The following is a 25,918-nucleotide window of genomic DNA, read 5'->3' on the forward strand; positions in this document are numbered from 1 at the left end:
GCGTCGTATTTCGCTTCCGTTATCCGACAGCCTTCAATGAAAGCCCATGGCGAAGCTGACCACATCTTTGAAAAAGACTTAATTTCTATATAAAGATGCGGCAGTCAAGTAATTGCAGGCGCATATTGAAATGAGTTCGCCACGTGAGATTTTAGAAGCCTATGCCATGATGCGTAGTCCATACAACAAACCAATGGATGACGTCTGTCTGGTTGCGTCTCGATTTGGGAACATACGTATTGGCTATAATACGTAATACTGCACATGGAATAAGCATGGGTGTCGAGAAAACACCTCGAAAAATGCAGAGTTCGAGGTAGCTCGTTACAAATAACTCGTCACTGTAACTAAGTTCCTTTTTTTGACAACTTGTAAATTAACTCGGTACTTTTGCGCCGTGGTAACTTTCAGAGGAACTCGTTTGTTTTTCAGGTGACTTTGCCAAAGTAACTTAAGCTAAGTTCCAAGTTACTTTTAATTCGCTTTTCACTCACGTCCACATATTTTCTTGCTTGCTCTCCGGTTCTTTCATGGGATTTTATTCCATAAAACGTGATATTCAATCAATGACAGTATTCTATTCAGGAAGTAAGAACCTCTGCCATTGAAATGAAGCTGAACCATTGTGCGCCCACAGGGGACTAAGATGCAAAGCGTTCGAATTGTTGGACATAAACGAAAACGATCTAAGCGTGTTGCACTCCTCCGCAGGCAACTCAAGGTCGAACTCAACTGCTCACGCGCGCTGCACATGTGTAGTGCTACTTTGTTTATGAAGTAACTTGGAAGTAACTCTTTCTTTTTTTTTAAGGTAAGTCCGTAACTGCGAGTTGCATTTCAAGCTGAAGAACTCCGTTATTAACTTAGTTACATTTTTCACACGGTAGCTTAACTCGTAACGAGTTCTTTTTGACGGGTAACTTCTCGACAGACTTGTACGTATTTGGAGTATTGTATTTAAAATACTGTATTTGAAATACAATTTGCAGTATTTTGGTACTCTACTCAATACTTTTTGTTTTGCGTATTTGTACTCTATTTAAAATACATTGCATGGTATTTTCTACTCAATACTCTAATTACATGTTTTGGATCTCGTCTGTGTCTCGTCCTTTCATTATCTTGCTTGTTCACTGGAAATTTCCTGAGTCCCTCGGACTTGACTCGGATAGTGACTCTAGACCCGGACATTGGCCGTTCTTGGAAGTCTCCATTTAGAGATCTTGCCTCCTGTGTACTAATCCTTGGCCAGTTAGGGTTCTATTATGTGTGCCCTGACGCGGTGACGCCGAATTCTGACCTCGCCGAGCAGAGACCTGCTAGAAGTTTGCTTTGTTCTGGGTCACATATACTTAGTGGAGTTATGTGGCATCCCTTTGTCATCTTTTTGGGACTTGTGTTTAGATGACTCCTATCACACAGCGGCGGCTAGCGTAGTGCGTGGGGTTTAGGTGATTCATGTGCCATAGCGGCGACTTGCCGCATTGACCAGTGACTTTTTGCGTTCAAGGATAAATAATATCTTAATTGTATTTCAAATAATTTTTGAAGTATTTTGTACTCTAGCTTAATTACTTTAATTTTCATGTATGTAGACTCTATCTTAATTACATTCTAACGTTAGTATTTATCATCTTATCTTGAATACATTTTTGAGTATCTTGTACATGTCTGCTTCTCGATCTATGGAAAAAATGACCTCCCGAACACATTAGTAGCCGCGTTCACGTGATTGCGACAGAAGCGTATCGTATTCAAGTCGCACTTCGAATCAAGTCTCTGTTTGCGTGTATGCCCGTCGAGTCCGGCCGACCCCACCCATATACAGAAGGGTTGCTTTCTTACCTCCTCTCACCTTACCTTACCACATGCAGACCTGTAATGTCAGGATGTCAGCCGACCGCCGCAGACAATTTCAAACACAGCTGTCTGTATAGCTACCAATAGCTACCAATGTTGGCGTACTCCCTGCCACTTCTACAAGGCCTGTGTCCCACCTCAGAATCTATCCTCGAGAGTGTGGTTGCCAGGAGCCTAAAAGTGTGCTTGGGGGTTCATCGGTCAGCTTCTAACCAGCTCGCAGTTGCAGAAGCAAAGGAACTTCCGGTACCAGCTCTAAGAACCTAGTTGAAGCAATTAATAAGAGAGCTAATTCCACTTTACACGAGGTCATTCTGCCATACCGAGGCATCTCACCATCATATAAACGCATTGCAGCATCGTCTTTGCCATGGTGGGGTGGTGTCCCTGTCAGAGCAATATAGAAGTTCCAGGCTTTTCGTCGAAAAAGTCCTCACCTCCTTGCATGCAGCGACAGCTGAGCTTGGAACTGATCCACCGTCTGGATGATCGCACGGCGGTATATGCGGGTGGCTCCACAATACCTACAGGATCCGCCTGTGCCTTCGTTGTACCAGCGTCGAATACTGCGCGCAGTGCTCGACTACCGCATCGAACTTCATCGACAGCAGCAGAGCTACACGGTCTTCTTCTAGCCATAGAACATATCTCGTGCGCGCCTTCCCAGGGAAAATTGGTTATTTTTTGTGATCCTAAAGCCGCTTTACAGACCCTTATGACACCGGGTACACACCACCTCTCGGCCCCTGTACTGAATGACATAGTAGTAGCGCACCAAAAAGCAGTGACTGCTGGCCATGACGTCATTTTCCGGTGGATACCTGGCCACTGTGGGATCACTGGACACGATGCGGCCGATCACAACGCCGGGAAAGCACATGGAAATAGTACATTCCGCAGTGTTTACTTCACGAAGGCGGACGCCAAGAGTGCCTTAAAGTCTCTGAGCCATAAGCTGTCAAGAGATCAATGGTTTCGTGGCGAGGCTGGATCTTCCCTTCTGCACCGGGTTGACCCCGAACTAGCCCTGGTCCTCCCAACATCCATGCCGCGGCAGCTTACGTCATTGTTTCACAGGCTCCGGCTCAATGTACCATACAGTGCAAGACTCCTGTACAGGCTTGGGAAGGCGGACTCTCATAATTGTCCAGTCTGTGGCTCTTTCGAAGACGTCGAACATATTACACTTATGTTCCCAAGATACTCGGAGTGTCATGACAGCCTTGTAGCCGCGTTAAGCCGGGATGACAATCGACCCTTCGGAGCGCAGGAGGTGCTGGGCCCATGGCCAACGAGCACTCAACTGCCAGCTTTGCAAGCAGTTACACAGTTTTTAAGGGACACCAAGCTGTTAGACGGGCTATGACCCTGACTGTGGCGTTCGTCGCCGCTTCGCAACATCTCCAGTGGGTGTGGGTAGATGTGACTGGCATTCCTTTCCTCAGATGGTCCGGGGTAGCCGGCCCTCGTGATGAGGGTTGCAATCCCCATTTTTTTCTTTAATCATCATCATCATCATGAAAGATAGATGTCCACTCCGCAGCCGTTTCCGCTGTTCCGCTGTGGTGAGCTATAGTTCCACCCCTTTACAGCGAACGTGAACAGATTGATCCACTCCACTGGTTCCTTCCCTTTTTCTTTTTCTTTCTTTCCTTTCTTTTTTTTTGCAGGAGCTAAGAGGAAGTAACGTTTAGAACATATCGTGTTGTGCCTATGGACTTCATGTTGTTCAAATTAATGCGCGTCGGCTGCTTTCATGTCCACTTGTAAGCAAGAGACTGCGTTTCTCCCTGAACTTTTTGAAAGAGCGACCGAGAACGAACGAAGAAGAGGAAGGAGTTGATTTTGATGAGTTTGAGTTTGATTATATATAAAAAAGGAAGATATTGAATTCGTCACCTGACGAATTCTGCTACTCCCACAAAGATCCCTCAATGAAAGAAAAAAGAAAAATGAAAAGATAAAAATAGAAAAACGTCAACCCTCCCGGTCACCGAACTGTACGTGCACATGCCTAGCTACATCCCCTAGAAGTGAAATGAATTGCGAGAAACTAAGAGGAACGGAGGAACCGGAAGAATGATGAGATGGATGAGGTTAAAGCATGAGGTTCATCCGTTGAGGATGAGAGTGGGGCACTGAAGAATGAGATTGCACGACTGGAGTTCACTCTTTGGGATGCATACCTTGTGCAGTGCATAACGATGTGTTCTGTGTTTTCCACAGACGCACAAAGCGCACAGTTTGCTGAACGTAATCAACGTCAATTAAAGGGAAATTGAGAGGAGTTAAAGTAAACGTAATTAAAGGGAATTAAATGCAATTGAAGCTTACCCCAGGTAACCTGCGGTTTCTTTCGGTAGTTAAAGGGTAATTAAAGGGTAATTGAACGTAATTGAGGCTAATTAAAGGTTAATTAAATGAACTTACGTATAGCAATTGAAAGTACCGAACCGGAAGTCAAGTATAGGCGGGAGGTGGACAAAAGTCAGGTTAGACCGCAAATAGAGAACCGGAAGTCAGGTTAGACCGCAAATAGAGAACTCGAAATGGTTACCGGAAATGAAGTATAGACGGGTAGTGGACAACCGGAAGTCGGGTTTGGACCGGAAGTGGACAACCGGAAGTTGGGTTTAGTCCGGGAGTGGATACCCGGAAGTCAAGAATGGACCGGAAAAGGCGCTTAATGCTAAGAAATTTCTCTCGCATTTACCGCTAAATCGCCAGGGAATTTTTTTCCTGTAAGGCGACTCGCTACTGTCGTTGGCGTATTTGCCGCCATGTTGTAGATCGTGACGGTCTGCATCGTCCACATCAGCGCCATTGCCATCGACACCAGCAGCTGCAAAGCCGTCAGGTTGAGACTCAAATAGCTCCCACACAGGGCCGGTGCTAGGGATGTGCGGGGCCTGAGGCAAAGGCACATCGCGGGGCCTGTTTCACACCAGCAGTAATGAAAAGATAAGAAATTATAAGATTTTCGCAGTGGGAGATTTTAGCAGCACGGGAAATGGCAGCAGGAGAGAAGGGTGCGAAATCCTCGGTATAGCTTGCAGGGTTGGCTGATTTTTCTTAAAAGTCTGACTTTTTCTCATCACATGACAGAATGGCACATAACACTGTTTAGTAACATTACATATTATAACACATAATAACACATTAGTCGAAGATCGCGCGTGCGATTAAGTGCATACTTGATATTTAAGAAAAAAGTAATTCCTGGTTGAGGGCCTCGTGCGCGGGGCCTATGCGAGCGCGGGGCCTAAGGCGGTCGCCTTACTCACCCCCCCCGCCCTATCGCCGGCCCTGCTCCCACAGTATCAAGCGCATCACAACGTAAGACACTCTAGCACAGGCTTGTGTGAAAGAGGCGGATATGCAAGAATAATGGCGCATTCCATTGGCAGACCTGGGTCAAAGTTTTGCCCCCAGACGGAGCAAAAACCGTTCCATTGGCAGAATCGGGTCATGCCTTGAACGTTCCATTGGCGGAGCAGACGCCGAAGCTTTGCCCCAAGGAGGAATACTTTTTGACCCAGCGATTTCCTTGGGGCAAAGCCAGCGGAATACGATAGAGAAGATGAGGCGTGCGCGCGATAAGTGAGGCTGTGATGTTCGACTACGCAGGTAGTCGTGCGTCTCTTGGAGAGTGGAAACATGGCGCATCTCGCTGTGTGTAATTATACTGTGCGATTCCAAAGCATTTTGCAGAACCCCACGTGGCCAAAGCAAACCCGAGAAAGCTTGCGAATCACGCTTTATGCACAGTGCGGGCATCGTACCTCGAATGCTAGTATTCTGTTGAAAAAGCAAACATGTATACGACCCCGCCGGGAGCATGCACTGAAACCCCACCCAGTCAAGGGCAGGAATTGCTATCCCAATTAAATTCAACATTATAGTGTTTGGAAACCGATGTTTATGTAGAAAGGCAACGATAACCCATACCTTGTTGCACGCCACCAAACCCGTGTTCAGCCTGGCCTACGTCGCGGCTTCTTCTTCGGAAGATGTACCCCATTCCTTCCAGCACAGTGCGACCAATGGAAGCAAGGCCTTGACTGACCTTGTCCAAAGCTCTCGTCTTCCTGTACACCAACTGGAAAACAGGTGGCCATCAACAACAACAAACTGTGCTGTCCCATTCATCGTCTCACACTAAAGTTGGCTGCTCACACGCACACATTTCGTTAGTGCAGCAAGGACACACATACACTGGAATGTCGGCATACCCTTTGTCCATAACGCAAATCTCGAGGCTTGGGGCGGCAAGACGAATATTCTTTGAATTTGCTTTCTATTCTCCTTTTTAATTTTGTTACTTTGATGTATCGTTAGCTCTTAATAAACAGGTGCACGAGTTATATCTTGTAAGTGATGTTGCGGTCTAGGAGGGGAAAGCTGGTGCAGCCCTTCTAGATCGAGTTATTTCGGCGAGACACTTCTCAGGGGCGACCATCCGTAACAAATCTTTGACAGACTATATACCTTCTTCTCGACTGCGCTACTCGTCTCAACGACCCCGTTGGACGGTTGTTTCCACAGTATAGTTGAATAGCGACCTAGGTGGACTGGCTATGCTCATGGGGTGCCAGAGGATACATGGCTCATACTGCTGAACATGTTCTTCACGACTGGTCATGGATATATTTCTGAATAGCGTAAGGATGACTGTGGGCTGGCCAGGTATTCATATTTGTAGCCGTTCACATTAAGGGAAGCCACCGTTTTAGGGTGGCATTACTAGCGATTGTCCACCTGCAGTGGCGGCATGTCCTCGAGACGGTACGCCAAACCGTTGTTTCGACACTGTTCGCTTTTTTTCGGCAAATGAGGACCGACGAGACACACATTCACAGAGATTTTGATAATGATAATGATGATGGTGGTCATGCTGTGGGACCAGAGCCGTTCGGAAGGGGCGCAAGGAGGGCAGGTGCCTTGGGCCAGAGGAGGCGCCGGGCGGCAAGTCTCTGGATCGAGCGGTTGGACAAGAAACCGAGAGTCAAAATAGTTTTTGAGCTCGGAAGTGCAGACGAGCTCTCCTCTGTGCTTTTGTACGCAGAGCTTCTGTTAGTGGGGAGGCTTCGCGTTTATCCTGCCTGAGGCGGAAGTTCGCCTCGTTCCTCTCTGTGGGGCTGTTGTCCACCTATATAAGGTTTATGAGGTGAAATGCAACGAAGACGAGATATTACTTACGCGCGCACGACTGCAACAGACCTATAAAAACCTTCCTTATATAACATTGACAACGTTGAAAGTTGACACATTGTTTCGCACCAGCTGGGGAGTGACAAAGCGGCATACCTCAAATACGCCGTCTTACGCAAGCGGGAAGCCTATTTGAGATTACGTGCATCCACGCGCGAAAGGCCGAAAGGAGTGTTTTCTCGTAACAAACCCAGAATTGTTTCTGTGCCGCCTTAGCATCAGCTATATTTCGGTGCCGTAAGGGATCACAGGCGCGTTTTCCTTGGAAACCTGTAACGAAGCTACGTGACGCTTGGAATTTTTGTCGACTATTTGCATTGAGAGATTCGGATTTAACGTTTTGAGAATACCGCGACACCTCCTGTTGATATGACGGCAGAAAGAACGTGCATTGTCGGATTTCTCGCGCTTGACTTGCCCGGTCGAGAAGTATTGTTTGATAATGAAAAAATGGCTAGGAAGTAAGCAAGCTGGTGAAGATGATGTATAATGTAAAACCCCGAGCACGAAAGGACAGACACAACACTGAGGCTCAGTGTTGTGTCTGTCCTTTCGTGTTCCCTAGTCTCGGGGTTTTACATTATGCATATTCTTAGATGTTTGGGTCTGCACTTGTGCTCCGCGATGTCTGCGCGTAAGACAGCGCGTAAGACAGTGTAAGTAAGTGTTTTAGAAATGGGGAGATAGTTTGAACTGTTTAGTTCTCGCTGTGCTATAGAGGAAACGTAGCACAGCGACGTGCTTTCTTCGTCTCGCATCATGGAAAATACTATTGACGGCATATTGTTCGATGTTGTCCCCGAGCATGCATGTTCTGGGTAAACTACTGATGCAGGTCTTTCTCGAGGTTGTTACGGTCCGTGTTCTAGTGACGAGTTGCAACATCAGCGCTTCTTGTAGACCGTATCGGCGGTGGCATGTGGACTGTTAAGGCGCAGGTGATGTATGTTTTAACACTCGAAACTGCTGTGGTGAGGGCAAAGTAGGCGACCATGACGTGACTCCCCTCTCAAATTGCACCGCACACATCTCACCCACGTCTTCGCAGTCAGCAAAGAGGAATAGGAGCGAAGCGTTGACTCATCCCGCATGTAAATGGTCACTGCGCCCGCGCTGTTCTTGCAGTCGCGTCCAGGGGCACGGCTATAAAACCCTTCACCTGCAACGGTGCCGACCGACAGGAGACACGAAGCAAACAAGCGGAAGGTGGTAAGGTCGGCAGCTGGCATTTCTAGTCGGAGTCGAAGTCGATTCAAAGTCGCTTCCAAGACACTGCCCTGTCAGCGTGGTTGGAGCACCCGAGGAATGCCACAAGATCCTTCACCAAAGAGTAAGCTATATAACGTAATGCAACGTCTACCGTACCTTGTGCGTGGCATAGTTGTGCGCTTCATTCTCCGTTGATGAGCCTTGCTTCTGGCAGCTCTGCTGGAAGCGTTGATGCTCCTCAGGATTGTGAGCCTCGGGGAACTGGAAGGCGCAGCAGTGGTACGGGTAGGTGAGATGAGCCTCCCGGATGAAACGGAAGTGGTACACGGATGGGAAACGTTCTAGAGTTGGGACATCACGGAGTTCGAGGACCTCGATGCCTTCCAAACCGAGGGTAGGGAGCTCTTTCAGTCGTGTTTCAGATAGGTCCCTGGATAGTGGAAAAGGCATAACCATCGTCTCTGCTGTGCGAATGATCAATGAAAAAAAAAGGGAACCAAATTGAGCAGTCAACCGGTAATATATACTGCATGGAGGATTGAAGTTGAATTAGCTAAGTTGGGACGTATAGGGCGTAAAAATAGTCCAAGATGCACAGTGGAAGAGACTTGGGGAAGTCGCGTGTACCTTTGGTTCTCGAGTATACTTCATGGGGGATTGAAGTTGAATTGAGGTATGGGGAGTAAACATAGTGCAGGATACACAATGGAAGAGATTTGGGGAAGTCACGTGCACCTGTGGTTGGTGGGTAACATTTTATTTTCGTGCCATGTGCATGCCCGTATGGCGGTATATTGCCCTGGATTGGGATCGTATGTCTTGGGCCGACTTCATAGGGAACTGTGCCGACATCTGTCTAATGGCGTCTGAGGGATACCCAACGCCAGCATAGGTGGGAAAATTATTTGTATTTTGTAATGCATTACTAGCACCTTGTTACAGTTTATGAGAGTAATGCAGGCAGGCGGAGCGCTCGTAGCCCCAAAGTTACCACCCCATCGCCATTGCTATTGTTCTTCATTTATCCGCAATAATAACGTAGGTCGAGGCGTCACAGCCTCTTTAAACGGGAAATGGCACTTTGATATTATCACTTCATTCATGCGCACGTTGTAGCACTGCATGTCAGAGTATTGGATGAAATTGAATTATTTTTCCGGGTGTCATCGTCGCGGAGGTAAAAATCCATACACGCACTTCTGGGTCCAGCTCTGACATCAGAAGCGCAAGAGCCTGGACGATTTCTATTGGTGTTCACAACACGTGACCTCTCCCGCGGAAGCCTCACTGGCGGAGACGCCAGCGGTGATGTCAGGGCCGGGTGAGTTTCCGTATTCACGCCATCAGATTTCTAACAGTATATTATCTGCTTTGCTGTGAAACTTCAAACCCCGGATCACGTGGATGATTTATCCGGCAAACACTGGAGCCGAAGTATCATGATCCTTTAAAGGTATCATAAAGAAAATTAAAATTCAAAGCTACGGACATCGGGCAACACTGTGTCGAAGAAAGCTGCCGATAAAAGATGAAAGTCACTGAAAAGGTTACCTAGTTGTAGGACTCGAACCCACATCTTCTGGATTGCCGGTCCAGGGGTCTACCAATTGAGCTAAGCTAACACGCCCTCTCAGCGACTTCCAGGGTGCGTCATCTGAAGGGACAAACGAGCCACTCTCTCTCACTCATCCTCCTTTCACTCTTACATTTTTGCTCACTCATACACACATTCGTACGACGGGATCGACGCAGGCGGCAACTGTTGAACATGAAAGAACTGATGATCTGAGGCGGGTTCGAGTCCTACAGCTAGCTAACCTTTTCAGTGACTTTCTTTCATCGGTAATTTCTTAGGCAAATTGAGGCTTTGTATGTATTTGTCCCTTCTATGTTGTTCCACCCTCAGAACATCAGTCCTTTCATGTTCAACTGGGTCGAAGTTGCCATGAACTCCGCATTGCTCGTCAAGCACGACGGCAAAGCTACATTACACGCGCATAACACAGTTTCTGCAACGAAAAAAGAAAAAGAAGTCGGCTATGTATCGGCTACAGCAGCGCAGGCTACATCAGGAGCAGCAGATCCGTCTCCACCACATACGCGTATAGATCACTGTTGCTTGAATTGGAAATTATTTCCCTCCAGACGTCGCCTCGAGCTAACGCCACGCTAGAACTCCCCAGAGGGAGCTAGTATTGAGGCACCCTAACACCACCTAGATAGAGAAAGCCTGCTGACTCGTCGGGGAGGGGGATAATGGCAGGATCGGCTCGCCGTTGTTGGCCCCACAGAAGTGGGCGTCGTCACGACTATAGCAAAAAAAAAAAAGAAAAAAAGAAAGAGAGAGAGAAAACGAAAGAAGGACGGATGGAGGACAGAGGATGAAGGGTGGTGATGCGTAGAGGGTGCATGAGTTCGTCGGGAAGAGCAACGTGTTAGATGGGTCGCTGAGCATGACCTGCCTTCTGCAGAAAGAGAATAAGGTTTCCTGCGGTGGTTCTTTTGCTTACTCGTCGACGTGACGTAACAACTAAGAGTCAGCTAATCAGGATCATGTTTTCAACAGCCGTAACCAATCACGAACGTGCTTTCAGTTGCCGTAGCCATATGGAGACGAGCCACCGTCAGCCGAATGGGCTGTCACTGTCATCTGTGAGTAGTTAACGTCCCCTCGTGCTAAATGCGGAAACAAAATAAAGCGCAAAACGGTCCCACGTATCTCTCAAGATTAATTTTCTGGAAAGCGTGTTGGACTTTTAGTCTTCTGACTAGGTGTCTAGGTGTCTGACTAGTCAGACTAGGTGTCCACGTAGCGAAGGAGGGAGAGGAGGCATTAAGAAGGCCTTCTGTATCCAGGTGGCGTTGCTCGAGTCTTTTTACCGTAATTTTCCTCGCAAATTAAACATATTAAACGTGTTCGGTCGCATGGAAAAACTTGTTGCGCTGGATTTGCAAGCAATAGACTGTTGGTCTATGCCGTCAACGTAAAGTACCTGTCTGCCGCTTTATAATGCTTTTAACGCGCAGCGCTTTTCTGCAAACTATATAGAGACTTCAATGTCACGTGAACCAAATGTTTACCTCTACCCGTAACTGTCGCAGGACAACAAATTGCACCCAGTGAGTGGTGCAGAAAGTGAAAGTGCAGAGTGAGTGGCTTTCCAGGAGACAATTAGTTAACAAGCATTCGGTGCGCCTTCTATAAGTTGACTTCGTCGCATGAAGACACGAATTCACGTTATGCGAGGGAAAAACCAGAAAAAGTACAACATTTTAGCTTGACGACATGGGACGCCACTGTTGCAGCATCTACAGCGCTTCTTCCACGAGCATTGCAGGAGCGTGCAATAAAAAAAAATCGTGAAAATAGAAGACAGGGTTTAGCCAACCCCAAACTTTGCAGACTGATATCTATTTGTTTGAAGTTTTATTGCAAGCGTTGTGGGCATGTAGGGAAGCTTTAAAATCGAGCAAGATCTCGCCCAATGCATTTTCCATATCTCACACAAACACCGCCATTTTTGTCTTACGTCTGCTTCACATTCATTACACTCACATCACCTCACACAGGCGGCGCTGCCAACGACGAGAGATGGAGGTGCTGACGTTTGGCACTAATCCCCTTCTTTGTATGTTGGTGCCGCCTGCGTGTGGTGAAACGTAAAATGAAGCGCACACGGGAGGAAATGGCAGTTTTTGAGTGAGATGGACCACGGAAAACGCATAGAGTAAGATTTTGCTTGATTTTTATTTTTTCTTCTACAGGACCATAACGCTCGCAAAGAAACAAACTACAGACACACGGCGGTTTGCGTCACCCATTGTTATGATGCGATCGAAATATGTAACGTGTGCTAGACTAACCCTGTAGAGGCATTGCATTGTTTGCTAAATGCAACGAAACTGCGAGGATGGATAGAAATGTGACAGATAAAATTGCGTAGAGACCCGCGAGCGAACGACTCTATAACGGCGTAACGGCTGGTTTGAGCTGCTGTGTTGCGCTGTCTATGTGTTTTTGTCTCTCTCAGGTTTGCCGTTTTGGATGGAAATCGTTGGTACGCGAATAGTACCGCAGTACCATTTTTGAAACGTGACGCGGGCTGGTATTACCGCTTTTCCCGTCCTACATATGGCAATACAGACAGTGCCGTGGAATATTTGTGCACGTGCAAGAAAGGAAGGACAACTTTATTTTGAGATGATGAAAGGGGCGTTTAATCGCCAGGGGTGATGCTCTACCCAAGGCTGGTGGTGAAGCGGGGAATTAAATAATGAGTACCTTCACAATAAGGATCGAAGTCCTATGGTATCCAGAAAGGTCGAGAGAGCTTTCAGGATTCAAGAGAGAATGAAAATACAGAGCCCATGAAACGCAAAACAGAACTTGACACACTGCATATGGCGTTCTCGTCCCACAAGAACACACACAAGAAAATAAAGAAAACAAAGAAGAAACGTTTCCGTGGGTTCCGTCATGCGTGTCCTAACCACGATCTACTAGATTATAACGACCATGTCAGGCGCACCCCTTCTATGCGCCGCATTTATGGAAGGTAGCGGTGGCGCTTCTGATCGTCCCAGTTATTGCTTCCTCAACTTCTACAATACTTTGTACTTCAGCTTACCTTAGTATTTCTGTACAAGCGGTGGACGTTCCACAGATGTTTCACTCTGAGGTTGATTATCATCATCATTCTACGCGTTTTCATAGGGGCTATCGCTGTCGTCTGCTACGGTAGTCGTACACACGCTCCTGCACGTTCAGAATTCAAATTTCCATCGTCCAATCGTGTTGTGCCGATCAGTAGCGCCCCTGGCGGATCGTGCGGACAGGCTCCTCATAGGGTTTTCTGATTGTCACATGGTCGTTATAATCTAGTAGGTCGTGGTCCTAACCTACGGCGCGCCATTCAATGCCCATTTCCGTTTGCACTACTGAAAAAGGCGCCCTTGTCCTATCTGCGTGACTTGAATTTCTTTTCGAGCACTTGACCTCTCACAGCCGCTGCGATGTGTGCTAACTTTTACACCAGGTGCAAGTACCCATCGCGTACTGCATGCGCATTTTGGAAGAACCGAGCAGTCCGACAGCGTCGGCCTTGGTTGCAGCAACCAGGCATTGTATGTTATATCTTGCAATTCTTGCCGCCAGAAGCTTTTGCAAAAGAATCCATGCCAATAGTTTTGTTTGTTTATGCATTTCACTCTCATTTATTTCCTGTTTTTGTGGTTCTGCCATTAAAGTTCTCACGATGCTCATGACAGCGTGTCCTGCGCTTCTGTCTAAGTGTCTCGTTCATCTTGGTGTCGGTGTGCTGATTGATCTGAAACGACCAGCGAAGCAGCCGAATTTGATCCGCATCGGCCAGTGCAATTCACCCTGAGATTACATAATTCAAGCTCGCGAGTCACGACAAAGGCGAGAAATAAGAAATAAGATACGCTGAAACAATGATAAGAACTGGCTCGACATCGAACTGAAGGAAACACTAATCAGAACGGCCTTGCCAACCGTGGTATGCTGTGAACGAAGTCGTATGATTGATATCTCGACAGCGTGAGCAAATCTAGAAACACTGGGGAGGCATCAAGGACGCCGACAGTTCACAATACCTACAGTGTTGGTGCATGCTATTTTTTCAAGGCTCTCTTTTTCGAGACAGCTTCAGTTCACATTCCCGTGAATTTTTCTAGCACATGACCTCAGGTGCCCAGACGTGGAAACGTTTTCAGCCTGTCAACGACGGACGACTACGGACGAACCTGCGGTACGATCGCCGGTATGTACATCAAGTGGCAAAGAACCCCAAGCGTTGTTTTCTGCTGATCAAAACGCGGAGGAAAAATTCGCGGTCGCATGGCATTATGTGTTCCTCTGGCACTGGCGTACAGCTGCCAGGTCACTTGCTACTGAGAAGGCATCATGTGTGCTGCTTTAGTGAACTATTTGGCAATGACAGGCTCGCACTTCCGTACTGCAAGAGCTGTGATACTGCAGAGGAGAGCCGGCTCCTGCTTTTCGTATCTTCTGCTCTGATGAGTACAGCCAAACCACCCTTATACTTGAAGAGTGATGCAATTAGCGCATGTGTTGGGTTATGACTTCGTCTTTTTAGCGCTCAGCAGCAATACGCAATCAGTTATATCATTCTAGGCTGGACGGAGCGCTCTTGCAATTCAGGGCTACGATGACGCAGGCTTCATTATGCAACCTGTGGGTGTATTCGGGTATTTTCCTCTGACTCCTGTATGAACTCCTGGGCGAACTCCTGGGCGAACACGCGACGTAGCACACTGCTTGGTGTCGTGAAAGGGTGGGCTACAATTTATTCCAGCGACCACATTTCGACTTAGAGCTGTGGAACGTGCACGTTTTTTTCACAGCCGGCTTTATCTAATCTGAGCAGTGCAGATATGAAATACCTCAATTCCTCGTGGTTTACGTGGCTCGTTTGCGGGTTAAACTCCGTTTCAAAGGACGGCACGATAAACATTCATGGCTATAATGTTCGATAAGCAGCTTAGCGGATACTTTATTATCTCTTGAAAGCTTTATATTGATCATATTCTCCATACAACCGCATTTTTATGGCGAAGACGGGGCTTGGTCGAAGTGTATAGACGATGCTCCTGTCGCTAACGTTCACGTCTATAAATTCCGTACGAGAGTGCTCGTACTTTTCATGATAAGTTCGCATATGAGGGCGTTTCAATACGCAGTCTTAAGTAATATGCTGACGAACAGTGAAATGAATTTTCTGGGAAACAATGCATCATTTTTCTACGTAGTCTCCCTGCTTTCCAATGTGGGCGCACCATTGTTTCGGAAGCGCATGATTCCAGCAGAGAAGTTTTTTCAGTCAAGTGCGTAGCCATTAGTGATGCGAAACTACCGATAGTACTATCGATACTATCGATAGTCGTATGAAATTCGAACTATCGATACCAAGAAAACTATCGATAGCACTATCGATAGTCGTCTGCCGATAGTAAGAACACGATCGACAGTACTATAGACAGTTGGCTATCGGGAAAACTATCGGGGAGCAGATAAAAATAGAAAAAGAAAACGCCTCACTCCTATACAAGTTTTTTTTGCAATACTACTGAGAGTGCTCTCAGTTGTTGAGGAAAGCTGCTCAGCTTTCCTTCCGACGCTGACCTTGAGCTTCTCACGCCGCTAAAACCAACCCCACCGTCACGTGATAGTCTCTGCACTGGATTGACTGGTATTGCAGTCTCATGTGTGCGTACGATTTTGTGATGAGTATTTCCTTTCGCGGCTTGCAGTGCATCATTCATACATTCCTGCTAAATTTACGGAAATAACTTGCGTCGTTCCGTTTTCGTTGTCACTGTGCCAGTGCGAAAACGAAGACGGGGAGGGGGGGGGGATATGTTTATTAAGAAAAAAAGAAAGGAAAGGATAGCCAGGCAAAGAGCCGGCTTGCTATTCCGAAGACGGGTACGAAAGCATCGATAGTGCGAACCAAATCTAGCTATTGGTAGTTAAGAAAAAAAAAAAAGAGAACAGTGTTATCAGTAGCCGATTATCGTAAAACTATCGATAGTTCTTCAACGCTATTGATGGTATTATCGATAGTCAACAATGGATAGTTTTCAGACTATCTCTAGTTTTCGACACCATCGATAGTTCTCGAAAAATATCGATAGTATTGATAGTCAATTTATTGATAGTTTTCCATCACTACTTAGCTATTCATGCACCGCTCGCTTGACGTCTTCGTCGGAACCAAACTTCCGGCCGCCAAGATCGTTCTTGAGTCCGTCGAATATGTAATTGTCCGACGACGCGAGTTCAACCGGATGCCGGAGACACCCATATCCCCCGCTGGAAAGAGTAGACCCGATCTCATTAAGCGCCCGCATCAATTTCAAAGAGTTTCAATGAGAATGTATGCATCCAATTCATTTAATATGAATATAGCAGGTATTTCTCATTGAAGTAATGAGAAGTGTTGCGGGAAAGCTGACTTTATGTTTGAGCGCTCGAACAGATGTTGTGGTGAAGGAGTCTTCCAGGGAACCGGGAGCTAATTTGTCCAATGAGAACCAATGACTTTCAATGAGAACTGAGACACCAAATTCATTTAATGTGAATAACGCAGGTATTTCTCATTGAAGTAATGAGAAGTGTTGCGGGAAAGCTGACTTTATGTTTGAGCGCTCTAACGGATGTTGTGGAGAAGGAGTCTTCCAGGGAACCAGGATCTAATTCGTTTAATGAGAACCAATGACTTTCAATGAGAACTGGGACACCCAATTCATTTAATGTGAATAACGCAGGTATCTCTCATTGAAGTAATGAGAAGTGTTGGGGGAAAGATAGCTTCATGTTTTAGCGCTCTAACAGGTGTTGTGATGAAGAAGACTAATAGGAAATCAAGAACCAAATCAAGTAATTAGTTTACTGGGTGCCAATGAGAAACAATGATTTCCAATTGGAACAATCTGAACCGACGTGTTGTGCAATGAAGATCGCCTTCACAGAAGAAGAACGAATTGAGCAATTGGTTTAGCATCGAAATATCATGATCAGTGTGTCAATTGAATTAATGTGAGCAAACATGTTGTGCGGATAGGACTGCTCCATGCATAGATGAAAGGATGAAGATCATGAACGACACATTCGAGGGATAGAGCAAGTTGGTGTACACTGAATACAGAAGTCAATCATTCTAATTTAAAATATCTTCTATTCGAAACGTGTTTGAATTCCTACACACTTCAATTGGCACAAACTACGCAACTGACGAGTTTTAAATTGCTTACATTTAAATCCATATATTTTTTTGCACTGCACGAGAGTGAAAGCGAATATTCTTTTCCCCAGGAGCATGCATATAGAAATACGCAGGAGTGCCTCAAGTGAAGCATGCTCTCTACCCATGCATAGTTTTGCACATTGGGTTTGCAAGTGGTGAACAAACTTGTGTAAACAATATATAGCAAAAACATATACAAATAATGTACGCTTGTATGTGACAGGTGTAAGTATATACTTCAAACAAGAAAATCTCAAAAACACGGTACATGACATCGTGCAAGAAAGATTGATGGTTATAGCTTACGTTATCTCAGAAAAAAAAGGAACTGCTACAAAAGACATCAATGGTTATCTCAAGATTGTCACACTACTAATACAATTAAAAACTTCAATGATACATGCAATGAAAGAAATTTTACCAAAAAAGGAAAAACAGTTTTTCACAACGGTAGTCATCACTCATATTCAATCTTGTCTAGCTGGCAACTTCGTCACCACAAACTGCTCATTTAGTGCCATGCGCATACATCTACATGCCAACACTACACTCTAAATCTGGTCACCCATAGTAAGGGTTAAAAAATGATCATTTTTTAACCCTTACATCAGGGGTTATGGTCTAACCCTTTTGTACGGGTTATGTAGGCGTGGCCTGCACATAAGGGTGACACTCAAGGCCGCAGTTTTTTTAGCCTTATGGGTTACGAAACGTAACCCTTCCCGTAGGCGCTGAACCCCGCTTTATGGGTTACCAGTCCTCTGCAGCGCTCTTCCCTTCACAGCAGTGTAGCTTGTGGTGAAGCCCGCTCGCTGAGTGCATCGCCGTGTGGCCCCAGCTCATGTACTTCTAGAGAAGTGGCAGTGTACAGGCATGAAAAAAAAATTGTGTTTGTGATAAAATAAACGCATGCACACTTGTACATGAAATCCGAGTATGGAACACATCGATTTATTATGGCTAAATGACAAATTACAAAATTATTTCACAACTACTCAGAGTCGGGAAACATTAGTTTGCTTCGTTAAGCCAGCTGTCTGTTGATGCGGATGTGAGTACTGACAGCATTCTGTGAGTACTGACAGAAATTCAATCCCGGTGTACCCAGGTCATCACCGTTTCTGCATCTTGAAAAGACACATGCATGAACAAGCCTTAGCTGACGTCAGACAGCTACACTCGCTCTCAAAAGCCGGTCACACATTAAAAGAAAGAGAGGGACAAATGTAAAAAGAGAAGAGATACACACTGTTGCAAACTCACTGTTTCGTTGCGAATGGTGGCCACAGCCATCTCCTCAACACGAGGCACGTCTACAAAAAGCACCGCCACTTGTTTGTTTTGCGACGGCACAATTCATGGCTTTAATAATTGCGGAAGACACTCACCAATTGATTCAAGACGCCCCTGTGTTGAAGGTGAATGGCCGCAGAACACACACCACCCAGTGCGGTCGCCGGCATGATCCTCAATCTTCCTCATGAACTCAGCACAATCACACTCATTTTGCTTGCATCGACCGCAAAAGTTGCCGCGAATGTCCTCGGAAGTGAACATCACTACAGCAACAACAAGACGGAAGAGTTCAAAGCCAACGAGTCGCCGAGACTACTTGATCCAAGCCTGGACTCGAAGCTCCGAGCGTCCGCGTCCGTTCAGTTTGAATGTTTCAGCGCAGGCGCAGAAGACGCGAAACTTGTAGCAAATTCGTTCTTGTCCTCGTAATAAGGGTTACGGTTGAGAGTATGGGTGACGTAAGGGTGATATTTCAAGGGTGACATCGATGACACGTCACTGTCACCCTTGTAGCACGGTGCCGAAGCGTTACAGCGGGCTCATGTAACCCTTGGAATGGGTTCTAGACGAAGTAACCCATGGATTTAAGGGGGAAATGCCAATGTAACCCCTGGAACACAGGTTACAGGCCGTTAAGGGGGACGATAAGGGGGACCGGATTTAGAGTGTACAGGTGAAGGTATTCTTACTCACTGCGAAACATAGCATATTGTTACGTGTGTTCCGAACACTGTTGTATTCCAAAAGTGTCAGTGAACTCACCGTTTGCTGACCCTCTTGGCGACAGCTAATGCGAATAATCTCGGCATATGACCCGCCGTCCAGACAAACTATCTTATTGCTTGTCCTCTGACATTTAATATGATATGTAGTGGCATTGTACACGACCCCTTTGCGACCATTTGCTCGTAAGCGGTGGATGATGAAGGCGATACGCCCTTGCATTTTTTTAATATGTTAACGGTCTCGAGCCCTACACCTTTCCCAAGTGCCCGTGCAGACGAAAAACTTTCAAATCATGTTGCAGCAAATGGTTCTGAAACAGTTGCGCAGCATAATTAAAGCGGCCACTGAAATAGGGCACCGGTAGGTCCAAAACTGGAAACACTTTTTTTTTGCAATGTGAGTTAAACAATGAAAACTGAAGGACACTGACGACTTGCAATAGAGGAGCTCTATTTCGCACGCAAACATAAGAATGGAAAGGGGAATGAGTGAGTGAGTGGATGTGGTTAGCCCTTCTAATGACGCACTCTTGGAAGGCGTTGGGGAGATGTGTTAGCTTAGCTCAAATGGTAGAGCCCTGGACCGGCAATCCAGAAGATGTGGGTTCGAGTCCTACAGCTGGCTAACCTTTTCAGTGACTTCCTTCTTTCATTGTTCTTAGGCCCCTGAGGCTTGTGCGTTGTTCTTTCTTAACTGTGCTCCAGCCTCAGAACATCAATTTCCATCGTGTTAAAGTAGTACTTGATACTTCAAGTATCTTCCCTTGACTGCTAGGTACCCTGATGATCCCCATAAAACAGGCTACGATACATCGGCTGCTGCATTAGTGCGCACAGACTACCAGGTCATGGCGTGTCCTAAACATTTGTGTTATGTCCTGCGAACTTATGCGTGCCTTCATGGCGACGGTGGATGTGAATGGTTAAAAACGATAAAAAGCCTGACAAACTGCTTTGGATGTGAATCAGTTTCGCACCTTCCCTTATAAGGAAACGAATGACTGACCTGGTGCAAATCTGGGGTGAGCTAGTCAACTTTAAAGTGCCATTCCGGACTCAAAAAATAGCGTTTATTTTATTTAGTTCATGAATAGAAGGTGCCCCAAGGATCCTATACGCGAAATTTCAATCTTGTTTACGAGCGCTGTGCATTTTTGTCAATTTTTGAAGATCTACTGAGCCTCCACAAGTTTCGATGACGCGAGGAGAGACTGACATAATCATAAGCCCACAAATTGCAATGATGTCATGTTCAGGAGAGGGAACTCGTCTCCTAGCAACGACGCTGGCGTCCGGGGAGGGATACGTGGTGAAGTCATGTGAGGCTGACCGAAAGAGGGGAAAATACGAGAGATGTCTTCTCCCTCCTTTGTGTTTTCTCGAAGGTCGGAGCGGTCGGATGATATGTCACGTGGTGCTCCGCTAACGGAGTGCAAAAAGTGAGCCCCCCTGGAAGACGCGAAGGGCAGCAACGTTGCCAGATGAGAGCCGGGCGCTCCGTCGGAGCCTAACATAATGTCACAGTTCTCAAAAATAAACATTAATTGTCTCTGCCTTTCGCGTCACGTAGAGCCAAAATATTTTGCAGGAATGTAAAGTGAGACAAGAAGATTTCGGTAACATAACTTTGGTAGGATTCTGAAGACATGAGATTTAGTCCGTAGTGGCACTTTAAGGGACTGTCCCGTGCTTGCACGTGCGAGGCGTAGGTCGCAAAACACAACAGAGTAGAACACCGGCACTACCACCCGCCGCAATAATATTAGGTATAAGTAAGAGTTAAGAATTTTGATTAAAGTATCAATTAATTTATTTATTTAGCAATACTGCGAGCCCGTCTCGGGCCCAAGCAGGTGTCATTACAACAACCAAGAATAAAACACAACAATGCAGAACTAGTAATGACGTTGCAAAATAGACGAAACGTATTACAAACTATGCAAAAATAGAGGTCTATGTGAGCAAGGTATGAACGGATTTAGCAAATCATATTACAGAATCAATGGACACGGTACTAGAGGGCAACATGTTCCACTCTTCTATAGTTCTGCAAAATCGGCTGGTATCTAAATATTTTAACGCAACGATCAACGCTCTATCAAACAAACGGACAACAAAATCAGTTTATATAACGAAGAGGAACAAGGCTAATACAACAACAAAAGTTTGATTTGCACTTAATGAGCGCGCAGGTCGTGGCTGAAATGCGATATCAATTATGAGCTCATCGGCCGGCTTGTCCCGTCGCCATGGTTTTCGTCTCCTAAATGGTGTCTCCTTTCAACGACAGACTGGTCAGCGATTTCTGCCGTGATTTTGTTATGCGGAGATTAAACTCGCCTTGGTACCACGTATTTTTGTTAAACTGACTGAAAACACGTTGCGGCTCCTTTGTAGCGGCGACGGAAACGCCTATCAATTAACCAATCAATGTCCAAACTGGTGATATACAATTAATAAGTAATCATTTACTAATTATTCCGCTAATTAATTACTAATCGTTTAACGAATTGGTTAACTATGTCACTGCGTCTTTAATTAGTTTGCCAGCTAGTTCTTCAATGACTCAATTGCTCTTCACTTCGCTAATTAATCATAACTATTAACTGATCAACCATTGATAACTAATCAAGTAATAATCGATAACTAATAACTAATCAACCAGTCCATAGATTGTTGAGGCATAAAGTTCACATAGGAATCACTCATACATACTACGCGCATGTGATTACATAGCTCGCCTCACCTAAACTCCGTAGGGTTCGCTCCTTAGACCTTGGCTGTTAGTGGGTACTCGTTAAATAAACAAATTCTACAGCATTTAACAGACGGGCATCAAAATACGATAGGTAGAGGATCGGCCCTGGCGATGAAATTCCCCGTTCATGAACATAAAAATGAAGTTGTTGTTGTTTAGGTAAGAAAGGGGAAAAGGGCTTAGACGCAACAAAATCTTTATGTGGATTATAATTAATGAGATGTCTCATATCCACAAAGGGGGATATATGTTTATTTAAAAGAAGGAGACACGACTTTCTCGGGTAAACATAAACAAGGCCTCGCCATAACTTCCGGTGCCACGAAGGCTTCCGGTCCTTCCGCAACTAAGGACGATCGGAACCAGCCGACATGCAGGATTATATCTTTCGCTTTCCTGATTTGTTGAAAACGGGAGGGTACGCCTTTTGGTGGCGATTTGAATTGCCACAAAAAGGAGTTTACAACACTCTCTTTCCTCAAGTCAGAAGCGGTAGGTGTATCAATCGGCAAAGTGGTTGGCCCAGAGCGTGTTTGCTGTGAAACCGGACGTCGCGTTTTGGCACCAAACCGGAGGCGGTGAAAACGGCATGTATAGTACCTAAAATATGCGAAACAGGATTGCTCGATGCGAAGAGGATTGAGGATGCTTCGATAGGATACCGGAGCACTTGAAATACGGTCGATACATGGCGTTTCAGGGAGCATGGAAGTGCCCGAAATAAAATTGTTGGGAGGAGTAGAAATTAGGATTACAAGCCCCGGGACGCATATTCACACAAAAGGTACAAATGCTGGTGCACAAGAGCTTCCAGTTACGTGATCAGAAAAGTTCCTTGCCACGACTGTGGATCCCTGACTCACCTCACCCGTCCAATAGTGAGTCGCGCGCCTTTTTGTTCCCGGGCATTCCATACTATGTAGGTCTGCCACGACCGGGACCACGCACGTCTCTATGAGAATCCAATACACAATTAAAGTCACCACTGAGTATTACATTGGATTGCAGCATAAGGCTTCTCATCAGGTTTGTGAAAAATGCGTTGGTTTCGCTGGCTCTAGCCGGAGCGTAGATGTTAACAAGCCGAAGTTTCCTTTGCCCAACGAAGAAGCCGAAGTGCGTAGCCGGAGCGTAGACGTTAACAAGCCGAAGTTTCCTTTGCCCAACGAAGAAGCCGAAGTACGGACACCACACGTCCGTCGGAGTCATAGCGCGCAAAACTCTGTCGTAGCAAAGCACGGTTCAGTACAACAACTCCCACACCACCCTGACGAGCGGAGCTGAAGCTAAAATATCCTCGAACATTATGTGTCTCTGAAAATCTTGCGACGTCCGCGTAGCGAGTGAAATGAGTCTCTTGCAGCAAAAGTACGTCGCAACTAAAACTCCGTGCGAGGCGGACCACTTTCAACAACAACAACAACAACAACAACAACAACAACAGATATTCTGATGATGGAGTGGGGAGGTTTTCCACTCTAGGACTGGAACGCTACCCCATAGCTAGGGGGTATAATATGAGTGGTGACAATGATGAGCGATGACGATGAGAGATGACAGGAATGATCGAAACGGCGATGGCGATCCTGATCGTGATCGTAGTAATCATTCATGTAGTAGTTGTTGTTGTCGTTGTGATGATGGGAATGTCCGAAAGCGCTGTTGGGGTCACAATGAGTCATTTAGGCCTGTCGCTTCAAAAGAGCCAACTACATGATGTAAGGCCGCCCTGGAGTGAGCCGCGGTGTCACAAGGGCGGAGGATGCTCGACAAGTTGAAGGGGCGGCAGACAAGGGTGGCAAGCTGTGACTGCAGTGTACGCCTCTCGTTGATATAGGTCCGACAGCGGAGGCGTATGTGTTCTACGTTGGCAAGTACACCACACTCGTTGCACATATAGGGCTAACCTCACAGCCTAGCTGGTAGCGATAGAACGGAGTAAAGGCCACATTCAGACGTAGCCTGTGGATGAGCGACTTCAGGGGACGAGGACGCTTTGCAGGCAGCCGGTATGACAGCGTTGGGTCTACACTTCACAACGTAGAAGCCGATGTGCCACGCATCCTCATTGCCTGCCTGCGGTACGAAGACTACCGATCGAGTCTCCGGCGCCCCCTTGCTCATCTAGGCTGCAGAGAGCTTTCCCTCGCGGTGCTACTTGGCCCTACCCAGTACGCTGAAGTCACGTCTGCGCTGACAGATTCCTTCGGGAATCTAAACTCCTGGGCATTCTCGTTACGTCGATACGTTCTATGCGCAACGATTAGAGAAGGAGCTGTTTCTTCTGTATTTTTTCATAATTTTCTGTATCCCAGCTGTTTGTATCTTGTTTTGTTTGCTTGAAAGCTTTAGGGAATAGCAAGCCCACATCGTGCTTAACCTTTCCCTTCTCTTTTTTTTACTTTGCATTAAACATATCCCCCCCCCCCCCCCAAAGCATTATCGAGAGAAGTGCCGTAGTACGTGGGTTCACAGCCATTAGTGGTCCATCGGGTGAGAGAAAGCAGTTCTTCTGGCCTTTTTCCGAGAAGGACTCCTCCTTCCATGTGCACGGTCGCTGTCACAAGACGATGTCTGGCATGTTGGGCATGCTTTCCGATATCATGGAGACCGATGTCACCGGACTCTGAACCATGAAGAGAGTACAGTGAGGTTGGCGATCCACCTGAGGAAGGAGACATACTGCGATGCAACCTTAATTCACTTGATGATGATGATTTGCACCAACAATATAGGGCCGCGTCATCATCCACCGCTTGTCGAGGAGGGACGACGGGGTTACTTCCTGACGAGTTACGGTCACATAAGTCCTCGTTTCCGCTCTCCCTCTCTTGGGGAGCGACTACGCCCCCTGCAGAATGTTGAACTTGAGAACGCGAAATGGCTGACGCCACCGCCGAAGGAGACGAAGTGTCCACGTTGATATCACCGGGAGGGGCGGTCGCAGAACTGTCCGGCCCAAGCACATCACTACCAGTAGTTACATCGTTTCTGGGCCGAATGTCGTTGGCATCATCGACACTGCTGGGGACAGGATGCGCAGGAAATTCTGTGCTCGCTAGCGCCGAGGGGGCAGCAGGCCCCAGTCCAGCTGCAGTAGTGATTGGCAAGGTCTTCGCACTTAATTGATCGCCTTTGGCCACAGAAGAGTGCGAGCGTCGCATGGCGCAGTCGACTGTGGCATGATGGGAGCCACATCGAAGGCAATACGCTTGGCATCCTTCAGTATGGTGACCGAACACGGCGCATCGCTCACAGCGAGGGACTTCGCAATCGCTCCGAATGTGACCTTCAGAGCCGCATCTGCCGCCAACTTTTTTAATTCCCTTGTAATGGATCAAAGCTCTGTCGATAACAACAGTGAAGGAGTTCGGCACTGGTTTTTCCATTTCGAACTTGACGAGGCGAATACCATTACGAATTGATGGGCGATCCTTTTAAACAGAAAAAGAGAATCCTTTCACATTTCCATACGGCGCAAGGGCGCGTTCAAGCGCATCATCGGGGACGTACTCAGGGAGGCGATTCACCGTGATGTACAATGCTCTCGCAACGGAGACTGGGTCGTGGGGAACCTTGACGTCATGAAGTGACGCCTTGCCAGCCTCAAGAACTGAGTTTCGGGCACGTTGATGCTTCACCGTTACTTGGAAGGACAAACCACCCTGGTGTTGAATGGAATGTACATGGTCACTCACAGACGGCATCCAGGACGCTGTCTACGGACTTTGGCACATATTGGTAGTAGGGATACTGGTCGGTGATTGGCAAGGATCAGTCGTACCACCCGTCTTGCGTATAGGTATGACCTTTGCCACTTTCCATTGTTTTGCGACAGCTCCTGTCCTAAGGGACTTTTTGTATACGAGGTACGGGTACTCGCTACACCATTCCGCGTATGTTTTCAGAAATTCATTAGGAACCTCATCCGCTCCCATAGCTTTTTTACGATTGACCTTGAATAGCAGTTAGCACATACCTTGAACAGATAGAGTAATATCAACAATTGGAGTTTGAATGCCATGAGTGTAAGTAAGGCGGAGCCCATCATCTGTCGTAAATTGGGAACA

General features: G+C 46.5%; 1 protein-coding gene across 1 annotated transcript in view; it reads right to left on the minus strand.

Annotated features, from left to right (window-relative positions):
- Positions 1–4,549: 4,549 nt before the first annotated feature.
- The window catches only part of LOC135392516 (uncharacterized), a 381,438-nt gene continuing 360,069 nt past the window's right edge, over positions 4,550–25,918 (minus strand). Inside the window, exons 9-11 of the mRNA XM_064623223.1 lie at positions 8,437–8,710; positions 5,809–5,959; positions 4,550–4,794 (exon numbers count right to left, since the gene is read on the minus strand). Coding sequence (XP_064479293.1) covers positions 4,550–4,794; positions 5,809–5,959; positions 8,437–8,710 — 670 coding nt within the window. The remainder of the gene's footprint in view (positions 4,795–5,808; positions 5,960–8,436; positions 8,711–25,918) is intronic.

The sequence above is a fragment of the Ornithodoros turicata genome, chromosome 4, assembly GCF_037126465.1.
Source record: "Ornithodoros turicata isolate Travis chromosome 4, ASM3712646v1, whole genome shotgun sequence".
Lineage (NCBI taxonomy): Eukaryota > Metazoa > Arthropoda > Arachnida > Ixodida > Argasidae > Ornithodoros > Ornithodoros turicata.